This window comes from Thalassophryne amazonica, chromosome 1 (assembly GCF_902500255.1).
Source record: "Thalassophryne amazonica chromosome 1, fThaAma1.1, whole genome shotgun sequence".
NCBI lineage: Eukaryota > Metazoa > Chordata > Actinopteri > Batrachoidiformes > Batrachoididae > Thalassophryne > Thalassophryne amazonica.
The window spans coordinates 70,839,755-70,852,298 of record NC_047103.1 but is presented as its reverse complement, the minus strand read 5'-3'; the positions used below and the strand labels follow the sequence as shown (position 1 = coordinate 70,852,298).

The window sequence follows — 12,544 nt, the reverse complement described above, 5'->3', positions numbered from 1 at the left end:
ACCGCTCCCCCCCACCTCATCTGATCACAGACTGAGACCCTGGTCTATGCACTGAACAGACAGGGGGCGTGGCTGTCCTGGACGTCACATCTGCAGAACACATATTGTGTTTTGCCGGACACGTGTGTGTGTGTTTGCTGTCCTCATGTGGAAATACATAAAAACATATATCGCTTTTGCGACGGGCTGGAGAGCACGTACATTGACAAGTTGTCCCAGTTGGAACAGACCGTCAGTTCATGTGGACATACAGCAAGTGATCTGAATGTCACGTCTGTCTGACAGGACACGTGTGTCCTGTGAGTGGCGTGCCGCAGGACTATATGACAAGCCAACAGTGCGACAAACACGCCACTTTCAGTCACATATCAGCAGAAATACGCCGTAACAAAGGCCATTTGGTCAGTTATCACTGTGCTTTTTTCTCTTTTTTTTTTTTTAAATACGTTTATGTCCTTGTTGATTTCAGGCATTTTTTTCTGCACCTTTTACAGGACAGTGATGGTAGCGCAGTGGCAAGGTTTCTGGCTGGCAGTCAGAGCTTTTGTAAATTCAAATTCCATGGATGGCATGTATTTTTTTTCACAGCAGCTGCGCAATGTGGATACACATGCTCCAGCTGCTCAATTTCAATTTATTTTCATTTATATAGCATCAAATCACAACAAAGTTGCCTCAAGGCGCTTCACACAAGTAAGGTATAACCTTACCAACCCCTCACACTGTGTTCCCGCTGCGACGGTGTCATACACAAGCGTGCGCGACACCATCACGTGCATGAAACCATCACAGTGGGTTTGTCCACACCTACCCATCGGCTCGATGTTTTTGTCGTTCGCTCATATGAGCTGTTCCGCCGTGATTTGCCCTGATTTGTACTTAATCGTACTATGTGTGAAGGGGCCCTTAGTTTGAACAAATTTCCAATGTATTTATTGCATGCCAAGCCCTTAGAAGCCCTCAGCAGACTATTTTGATCAATCACTTATTTAATATTTCCCAATTCCAAAGAAAATACCAAAATTTTTCATTTGTGGACAGACGTGAATGATTCCTGATTCAATCACACTGAATCTAGATTATTATTGAACCACTGACGAATATAAGGCAGATACACAGCCAATGGATAAAAACTGATAATAGAAATGGAAAGACACCCCCTCCCCCCAACACACACACACACACACACACACACACACCTGAGATTTGGACACTTTCAATTGTGGTACAATATTCATTTTAATGAAGGAGACTCTCCCAAATATAGACTGCTGAATACTTTTGAGGGGGTTCAGTACTGGCACTGTATACTGCTTCTAGGTATTTATAATACTCAGATCAAGTTTAACCTTGAGGTGACCATTTAAATAGGCACAAATTAGGAAGTGGTGAGTCATTTAGGGACAGCGTTTCTGACTGGGAAAAAATTACTTCTCGAACCTGAATATTTACTGATCTGAATTTACAGGAAGGAATAAAGGTTATCATATTTTCCAACAAAATTGCAGAGACTTTGACAGCAGCACTTTTAATTTATTGCTCATTTATAAAACTATGTGGAGCCCATGCTAAAACGTTACCTGTGCACAAAAGATGAAAATGGCTTGTGTCGGAAAATAATTACATTTATAAAATGAGGCACATGCACACCTGCTCACAAATTTCCATTTTAAAAATGCCAATCAATTTGCTAATTTGTGTATATAGAAGAGCCTCACATCCCACTGGTAAGAGTCCCCCAATTAACCATAAATGGTCTACTTCAGGCATGTCATGAATATTTATGTGCATGTAAATGACACATCCTGGCATTATCATGGACATTTCAGCTGGCCCTCAACGCACTCCAAATGGGAATATGCCACTGCAAGGCCATTAATATATCACCACTCTATGCTGTGACAGTTTATGAACAGAATGAGCAGAAGCTCCTCGGGGATAAAGCAGAGTTATAACAGAGCAAATAAATAAATCAGATTTGAATGGCTATCAAGCAGATCATCGTCACACAGACCAAGAGCAGTCTGTGTGTCTTCTGTAAAATGTGACTCAACTGCAAGGAAACTGATTACCGCAAACCACCCATGTTTAGTTAGCACAAAGAATTCAAACACTAAAGTCGCCATCACACATAGCAAGGATGTGCAGGAACCAGGCCGGAACAGCAAATATTACCATAATCGGACACAGTCGGGAGGGAAAGAGGCGTAGTCAGCAGTGTCAAAATGCAGCCAGATTACCTCGTCCACACCTGCACGATGGCATCCAAAGCGCATGTAGTTTAGATGACACAGACTGCCGTCAAACAGCCATAAAAGGCACTGAAGACTGCCTGATGTCCAAACGTCTGGATGGCAAACTGGAGTGGGAGGCAGCGCTGTGTTCCTCACGTGCACGTGCGCGCGAGTGCATAAGTATGCGTGTGTGCGGGACACATGTGCACCCTGCACACATGCGCAGGCCTGAAATGATCACTCAGCTGTGTGTCTGTGTGTATGCATGTATGTGTTCATAATGGCTGCATGAGCCACGAAACGTGCACGCACGTGGCACGTGCCACTGGACACCTTTGCTGAAAGTTTGCAGGCAGTGGGCCAAGTAGTCACACCATGCGTCAGACGCAGCCTTTCCAGCAAACGTTAATTTCTTTTGTCTTTTTGCTCACTTCAGGAGCACAACGCAAATCTGTACATCGTGATATCGGCTGGATTATCACATGTGATTTACTTTTTGCTGTGGTTATTTGCAGCTCACAGCAGCCGGATGAGAGCCTTTTCACCACAGGCTGTGGTTTGGTTCCTGTGTGCTCCGCACTGTCCTGTTTCCATGCTGGAGGTGAGTTTCATGTTTAATAATGTTGTCATGGCCTGGGATAGAGTTCCATGTCATACCTCCTACAGAGTTTAGATCATGATCAGGTATTATAAATACTTCAAACCTAGCAGCAGTCTACAGTGCCATATGTATATTACAGTGGTGAGATCCATTTAGCTCTGACATGTGCGATGACACATTGCTGCGCCTGAGACCACGGAGAGGTGCAGTGGCACACGGTGCTTTCGGTTTGATAGTGCTCTGTTCACATTTACTGTATATGAAGAATGCCTGCCACAACATTTCCTTTGCCCTCCTTGGCTGAGGTCCAGTGGAGGTGGACATCCCACAACATGCCAGCAGGCTTTGCTGTGACCGATCGATCTCAGAGCTCAGTCAACCATGATCAGATTGCTTCAGATGCTGTTTGGATGCCATCAGAATATGTAGACTCCAATCAGATGACACAAAAAATGCACATTGGCTGCCATCAGATGTGCGTCACATCTCAATGGCGCCAAGAGAGCTTTGTGCAACACACTCGGGACAGTGGAGCGAATGGGACCAAAATTGTAGACTGCTCATAGACCAAAGGTCTGCAGACTGCACCCCAATACTTCTCGATTGTGGGAAGTCATTCTGATGCCATTCGGCCTCAATCGGCATATGTGTGATGGGGTATAAGACTTAAGGCACTTGCACGAATTTGATCCACACAGTGGCACGCAATCTGCCATGCCAGAGAATAAACTCATTGTAAACTTGTTGTCAACCATTGTAAAATGTTGTAAACTGTGCGCAGCTGCATGCAACTGCGCAAAGAATATTTTGAAATGTTCAAAATCTCTGGCACGCATTAATTTTGTGAACAACATGTGAACACTGCGCAAACAATTCAAAAACACTGTGTACCACTGCGAGCCACTGTCAGCACAGGGCATCACAGAACAGCTCATCTGAATGATTATGACGAGATGTTAAATCTATAATAAACATAATTTTGCAGATTCTCATTAGAAGGAATGAAAATGCAACTGTTTTAACAAGCCATTACAATATAAATATTACAAATAATTACTTTTGAGATGATTCCAAATGCGTTCTCCACATCATGAAGTGCACGAAAACAGCTGCAGCTGTAGAAAATTCCTCTGTCATTCCAGAGCGATTAGAGGAGGTTTCATCAGCCAAACTCTGAGAGCAAATGATTAATATGCTATGAAATAATTGTTTTATATAATGCAGCATCCAGCGGAACAAAGCACAGCATACCGCGGAACACAGCGGGTCACATTGGCATGACAAAATGCAAGACAGTGTGGGGCGTGCAAGTTTCAAGGTGCCTTTCTTTTACCCTCTAATGCCTTTCATATATATTATATTTTCACTGATTGAAGAGTTATGAGGCTAGCTGACATGGTAAAGAAAGAATTGATTTGCATTGTACCTTCTCTCCCTTTGATCCCTTCAGCCCACGGACACCATCAGCTCCCTAATGGACAAAGAAGAGAGATCAATAATTACAAGGAACACAACACAACAGAATGGATCTGTTTGAAATGGAAGACTTTTTTTTTTAATGGTGAGAAATGTTAGTGGCACTCACTTTATCAGTGCCCACATCATAAAACTGACCTTCACACCACGAGGGCCAGGATAACCAATCGGACCCTGCGGACCTAGTGGTCCCTGGGAAGGACAAAACAGCATAATTACTTAATCTAATGATTATGGAGTTTTAATCTCAGAGCAAAGTAGAAGAAGAAGAATTGTCAGGTTGCTCAATCATCTGTAAAATTACATCATTGTGTTGTCTATTTTCTTTTCAACTTAGGTAATTTGCTATCAAGCATAGGCTGCCACTGATGCCTACATATCAGTTTAATCACTCTTTTCAGTACCTCTCAATATAAATATATTCCAAGTCAAGCATTATGTTCAGGAATGTAAGTCAACCACTTATTACTTTAACTTAGCATGGTATATTTTGTCATTTTTTTTCTAGGTTTTTTCTTTTTTTCACATACCTTGGCCACAGTAAGCCCTTTGTAACATTTTAAATTCATGAATTACAAAGTGGTAATTGCAAGGATTCTGCATTGGTTTTGCTTCAGCAACTGCCCAAATATATTCAGGCTATTTAATAGTATTTTCATGCTCTCCATTCATTGCCTATACACTGTCTCAAAACTGTGCTTGTTGACATAGCTTTTCTAATGAAACTCCAGCTGGACAAAGGGAAATGGACATGGTTGACCTCAGTTTCGAATCACCTCAATTTTAAACATAGTTTCAAAACTTTTTATGCTAATCTGAAGAATTTAGAAAAATATCATGTCTGCTTGGAGTTGAATAAGCTATACCAGGATGTTGAACCACATGTGTGAAGTTGACCTATATGTTACTGCATTGCATAGTGCACAATGGTGCCCACAGTTAGTAGAGTTGCTTCCTATCATGAGAAGAGAAAATTAATATGTTAGGAAAAGAGTGATGAAAATGAAAGAAGAGGAGAAGACTGAAGCAGATGTGGGTACAGGACTGGGCTGTATGGAGAATATTAGGCAGAAACAGTGGAGTTCATCTTGGAGTTACAAAGCAAGCTAAATCTAATCACATAACCTTGGTTCCGGGTTTGTTAATACTTATTCTATGCTGTGTTGGAGGTGATTTTCAAAATGGGTGGCTTAGAAGCAGGTATTAAAAATTATAACTGATATATTGCCTCAGTAACTGTGAAGTAACAGTGGAGACAACCTGTAGTTTCACTCAACGGAAATATAGGAGGACAAACTTCTTAGATTATCCCTTCATACAATTGATGGCACAGCCAGCCATGTTCTCAGATATTTGTAACAAAATGCCCAGAAAGGACAAACGAGCTGACACCCACTGTTAGGGGGGTCCTGGATTTGGCTTCCTGGAACAATAATACGTTAAACTGCCAGACGGGAATGTTGCAGAGCCAAATGCAGGTGGAAGAAGGACAAGCTGCAGGTTTCATTTCTAATTTTAAAGAACCGTTGGGGCTACTATCAAAGCACTGTCAAAGAGTCCAAAAGACAGTATTTGTCACACAGTATAATGGAAAACTACAAGAACCCTCGTGTATTGTTCAGAACAATTGACTCTGTCCTGAATGTATCACAGTCTGTTTGTCTGGAAACATCCACTAACTTATGTAACAGTTTTCTACATTTTTTCATCGACAAGGTTGCTTCTGCAAGGGCTCTCATTTCTCCACCCACCTTTGACCCCTATGTCTCTGCTCCCTGCCCAGTGGTTTTTAACAGATTTGAACCTGTGACTCTGTCGCAGTTAGAGGATGTGGTAGCTCATTTGAAACCATCGGGTTCCCCTCGTGATGTGGCCCACCCCCCGCGCACTTTTTTAAAGAACTTTTTCCTACCTTAGGGCAGTCTGTTCTGACCATTATAAACAGCAGCCTATCCTCCTGTGTTGTCCCTGTTAGTTTTAAACATGCAGTGGTTCAACCTTTGCTGAAGAAGCCTGGCCTCAATAACACTGAACTATCAAACTTTAGGCCTATCTCCAAGTTGCCATTTGCCTCCAAAATCCTGGAGAAAATTGTCTATGCACAACGTTTAACTTACCTTGATGAACATAACATTTCAGAGGTTTTTCAGTCTGGTTTTAAAATGTTGCATAGCACAGAAACTGCCCTTTTAAAGGTTCTTAATGACATTTTAATGGCAAATGATAGCGGCAACCATGTCATTCTTGTCCTGCTTGACCTGACTGCTGCTGTTGATACAATTGACCACAACACACTGATAAATCGTTTGCAGCAGATTGTGGGTGGTAGTGGTAGTGCCCTGGACTGGTTCAGGTCCTGCTTAACTAGTAGGACTATGTGCGTTGGCCTCAGGGTTTGTGAGTCCTCCTCCACTCCACTTTTATACGGGGTCCCACAGGGTTCAAGTCTTGGACCCCTACTTTTCTCCCTGTATTTGCTTCCCCTGGGGCCCATTCTCAGAAAGCATGGCATCAGCTTCCATTGCTATGCTGATGACAGCCAGCTATATGTCTCCCTAAAGAAAAATGATGCCTCTTCTCTTCAGCCCCTTTTGTCCTGTCTTGAGGATGTTAAAGCCTGGATGGCATTGAATTTTCTTAACTTTAATGAAAAGAAAACAGAGGTGATTGCTTTTGCCCCTAGCAGCTCCTGTTATTCCTCACCTGTTGATCTGGGGCCTTTGTCAGCCTTTTTGAAATCTACTGTCACAAACTTGGGTTTTAAGATGGACAACAATTTTAAACTGGACCACCAAATCAGTGCAGTAGTCAGATCAAGCTTCTTCCACTTAAGGCAGCTTGCTAAGGTTAGCCATTTCTTGCACAACAGTACTTTAAAACAGCAATCCATGCTTTTATTACCTCCCGGCTGGATTACTGTAATGCACTTTATTACGGAATTAGCCAGTCCTCCCTTGCACGTTTCCAGCTAGTTCAGAATGCTACCGCCCGTCTGCTAACTGGTGCATGTAAGAGGGAGCACATTACACCTGTCGTGGCCTCCCTCCACTGGCTGCCTGTACATTTTAGAATTCTTTTTAAGAACCTCTCTGAGCTGCTTCATCTTTATGCCCCTGCTCGCCACCTCTGGTCAGCTGATCAGCTCCTCCTGGAGGTGCTGAGGTGCAAGCGTATGGTCAGAGGGGACCAAGCTTTTGCTGTTGTGGCTCCAAAGATGTGGAACGATCTACTGCTCCACATCAGGCAGGCCTTTTCACTTTCTGTTTTTAAAACCAATCTTAAAACCCACTTTTATGCACTGGCTTTTAACCCGGAATGAGATCTCGATCTGTTTTGGTTGTTTTTAACTGATTTTACTTGTTTCAGTTTTAATTTTTTGGGCTTGTTTTTTGTTATTTGTACTTTGTGGTCTTCTGCTTTTTATGTTGCCTTGTGTACAGCACTTTGTTTCAGCTGTAGCTGTTTTTTTTAAAGTTTTTTTTTTTAAACATTTAAAGATTTAAATGTTTGAATTATAAAAAAAATAATTCCTTCCTGTCTCCCCATGCAGTTGTCATGAATGGGGAAACTAGCTATAGAAACTAAAGTTGTTTTTGTACCAGGTTGTATCTGGACCGTGAATTTGGCCTATTTCACGTGGGCATCTATGGGGGGCCAAGCAGCCATTCAAAGACTTTCAAGATTAATCACTTCTGTGTTGACTGAGGGTAAATCTTGATTATGACCTATAGTTATGTTTTAATTTCTAGCAGCAACATTTCATATCTCTCCCACACATTGTCCTTGCCACTTCAATTCACACCCACTTGTTATTTTTAAATCCAAACCCTCATGACCAATGGCTTTGACATAGGCTTAGAATTGTTACCTACTACTAGCTAGTACCCAATTAGTCAACTAATTGGGCAAAGCATAATTGACCTACAATATTAGGGTGAATCATTAAAAAAAATAATCTGTTTCCAATATCTGTGGAATGTATTTTTATGGTTTCAATGTTCAGTGTTCTTTCCCTGCACAGCTACCAAAAACAGACGGGTTTCCCTTGCACAGACTGTTTCACTGAGGACAGAGCTCAATCAGTGACCCACACAGACCGACACCACTAGCAGCCAGCACTCAACACTGCAGGAATGTGAATAAATATCTTGCATCAAGTAGGAGTACCACAAATATTGTTTCAGTGCCATGTTTTCAACTTGTAATTCTGCAGTCAGTTTGGACTTTCATGACTAATGGTGCCCAACTAGTTGACTAATGATTGACAACCTGTAAACCCGTCTTACATTTTGTGCTACAGACCAACCATATGGATTGGAGGACCTGTTGGAGGCAAGACACATACCTGTGCTCCTTTCTCCCCAGGTGGACCTTCCTTACCAGGATGACCCTGTTAAAAACAAAGAAATCATTAACATTTTTCACAGACATTGAACCTATATTCCTGCATTATGATTTGATATCATTTTATATCAAATCATAATGCATAATGATATTATTTGATCATTTATAGAAATCCTGTGAGTTGTAAAATCTGGTCGTGTCATACCTTTAAATCTGATCTCATTCACATTACACCTGTACACAGAAATTGGTGCCTATGAACATGCCAATTGGTCAGTGATCTTTCAATCACTGAAATAAAGAGGAGGGGCTTTCATACAATGTAGAGTAACTCCTATATTGTTTACTCAATTTGGATGCTAATACTCTAAAATTAACAGGCTACTGAGCCCTTGTTTTTTAGTTGCTTAAATCAGTGATTTTCAACCTTTTTTGAGCCGCGGCACCCTTTTTATATTCACAAAATCCTGCGGCACACCACTGTCATGTGTCACGTGTCACGCACCACTAACTCGACTGTCTCTACACGGTGCCTTAGCACGTTAGCAACACGTGCGGTACAGATATGACGTAACATAGTATACTATAGTCATGGAGCTGTATATAAGAACTAGAGAGCGCAGTTCCAATGCTGCACATTAAACGAAAACGTCCCTTCATGCACAGCGACATGACGTCTCCTAACCGGGCAAAATATTGATGAAGTACCCGGATGTTAATGCATTTTCAATGGAGATTCGCGACTGAACACACTCAGAAAAATGCCCCCAAAATACGTGTTAAAATGCCATTTTGTCCTGGATATCGAGGCAGTAAAATTAAATTACATTAAATTATGTCAGGAAAGTATTAAACTTACTCTGACACACACACATTCACAAATATTAGTGTTGAAAGTTACACGGATCTGCGCTGTTAAGCTACGCTGCTCGGCTGAGCTGCTGCTGTTCAACGCAGCGCGGCTCCTAAAACCATTACAATACATTTATATATATTATATTTTTACACAATTATCCTTTATTGACCGAGTTTCATTCATGAAGTCAGCGGTGTGTGTGTGTGTGCACATCTCTGTGTGTGTGGAAGCACAGCACGAGTCATTAATCTCATTATTTTAAGGTGCAAAAAACCCCCCAAAAAACTCCCCAGTCTTGTTGAACAATTTTTAGTCACTAACGACGAGTATTTTAACTAGACATTGGTCTAGCAGTGGAAAATATCAACTAGACATAAGTGAAATTAATGATCCATGTCATCAGGCGACACAGGTACGGCAGGAGACATACAGCTGTTTATCATCCAAATATCACGGACAAAGTGACAACAATAACCAAAACCACTTACTTATGGAAGGAAATATTGTCTCCCTTGTTCCTCCGTTTGTGACTTTGCCAACACGCGCAGCTTTCCAGCATATTCCACGTTTCTTGACGAGACTAAGTGAACTTCTATGCACACAAACCACTAACTTGCCCGGAATTAAAATGGCGATCACGCCTCCTTGTCGGCACACGGCTCAGCGCTACTGCGCGCTTTGCTGCCATCTACTGGAATAAAAGAGCATTACATCATTTGCCACACAGCACATACACCCGATAATGGTGATATTTGATAATTGCCCATGGCATCCCTGACGATCGATCACGGCACCCTAGGGTGCCGCGGCACCCCGGTTGAGAATCACTGGCTTAAATGACATGTCCTTTTAGACATTAGTTTCCAAGTAGTAAATGTCTAACTGAACTATGTGATATGCATTGAAATATTATTAACACAACAGAAAAAAAACTAATATAATGTGATTTTATAGGTTAGATGTGATGAATATGTCCTACAGATTTTTTTTTTCCACAACTCCCACAAACTCATCCCTGTTGGGCAAACACTTGCACCTGGTTCACATCTGTAATCATGGATATACTGTATAAATAGCCTCCAAGGACTAATGGCCCTGTCACCCCTTGACAATTTAGTCAGCATATGACAGCATTTTTAATATGGGCGGCATACACTAGAGTACATCTCATAAATGATGCAGCTGTCAAACTTTGACAATTTATCCAGTGTATGCTGACAGTCCCATTTACACCGAGTGGTTTCAGTCAGTACTGCATGGAACGGTGCGGTCAGAAGAGTTAAGTCTGCCTTGATTTGTGTTTCTACCACCAGCAGAACCCTTTGGTTTGGAACACTTCAATATTGACAAGCACATCATCCAGCATGCGTACACTATCGCGCAGCGTCTCCGCTCCACACTGAGGCACAACAGAGCAATTTAACATTATTTTATTTTATTTTTGTCTTGGTGGATCACAGGATTTATTTTGATCGTGTGCAGACTGCTAATGAGTCAACTGATGGCTGTGGTAAATGCTGCCATGAATGAATGAAGCGCTGTGACTCTTTCAACTTTTAAGTGCCGGTCAGGGTCTGATTGGTCCCCTTGTGATCACCCCTCCATGATCGGTCCCACCATCTGATTAGTCAGATGGTGGGACCGATCAGACCGCACGAGGGGACCGATCAGACTGCATGGGGTGGACTGATCAGACCGCACAAGAGGACCGATCATACCGCATGGGGTGGGCTGATCAGACCGCACAAGGGGACCGATCAGACTGCATGGGGTGGACTGATCAGACCGCACAAGGGGACCGATCTGTCCGCACAGGGCGGACCGATCAGACTGCACTAGGGGACCAATTAGACCGCACAGGGTGGACAAACCAATTAAACCGCACGAGGGGACTAAACTATTTTCAGATGTCGTTTTCCAAAATCAGGACGCTTTATGTGTATACATTTTCATCAGGATGTGATGATGAAGCCGAATGAATCGAACAGGCAAGATTAAGACTTTATATTTACTCCACGTGTGAATGTTTGAAACAGTCTGTTTGGATGAGGACTGCAGCTTTCAGCCAATCAATGGACAACATTAATGGACCTATCTCAACTTATGAGTAAATTGCAAGAAACATGTGTCAACAATCACATAACTTTCCTACAACTTATGTCCCGCATGTGTGGGATGTATGAGTCATACGCTGGCATACGTCAAAAATTTTAAGCATGTACAAAATTTTTCGAGGTACTTGCCGTATTACAATGTATATCAGAGTGCTTCAACACGCTCATAACTCATATAAAAGTTACCCATAATGTATTAGATGTAAGCCCGTATACGCTAGTGTTTTTAATACAGTTGGCACATGCTGGTTAAATAATCAAGGTGTGACAGGGGTGGAAGCTTCTTGCTGGAGTTCCTCTGGAACTCTGCATGTTTTGTGTAGCTGGATTTTCTGCATATCTTTGAACCATGCTTGTGCTCCTGTTGCCTCAGTGTTTGTTTCTTTGCGTTCATCTTCCAAAGGCTTGTTTTTTTTTTTTTACCTTATATTTTTTTTTTTTTTTTTTTTTTGTGTTTTCTCTGTGTACCCTCGTGTTTTTCAGTATGCACTGTATATTTGGGCTTTTGAGACCATTGATTCTCTCTTTCTGTTTTTGCCCGTATGTATTCCTTTGTTTAATAAATAATTTTGTTCAGTCATGCCTGGCCATTCTAAGCATTGTTTTTTAAAACCGAAAAAATAAAGGCCCTCACTACAGTCAGACTACACAACCACAGTACAGTACAAATATTTTAGACACATTTGGAAAAATAATTCAAAAACTGCTAACTAGTATTTAAAAATCAGTAAAATGTGAGTACCTTAAAGATTTTATCTTTATTTTTTAAGAAATAATTATAGAAATTCTTATAGTTAGTTTACTGCAATTTATGAGAAACTGAGTGGTATTTACTCAAAGGACCACTTTATTAAATATAACAAAAACCAATATTTGTTCATTTGAAAATAACATGTTAAAATGAACTGGTTTTGGGGTC

General features: G+C 41.5%; 1 protein-coding gene across 4 annotated transcripts in view; it reads right to left on the bottom strand.

Annotated features, from left to right (window-relative positions):
- The window catches only part of col11a1a (collagen, type XI, alpha 1a), a 363,765-nt gene that overhangs the window by 169,265 nt on the left and 181,956 nt on the right, over positions 1-12,544 (bottom strand). For all 4 annotated transcript variants that reach the window (XM_034171602.1, XM_034171606.1, XM_034171594.1 and 1 more), the window contains 3 exons: positions 8,657-8,701; positions 4,450-4,503; positions 4,262-4,306 (listed from right to left, as the gene is read on the bottom strand). In XM_034171602.1, the coding sequence (XP_034027493.1) occupies positions 4,262-4,306; positions 4,450-4,503; positions 8,657-8,701 (144 nt within the window). The remainder of the gene's footprint in view (positions 1-4,261; positions 4,307-4,449; positions 4,504-8,656; positions 8,702-12,544) is intronic.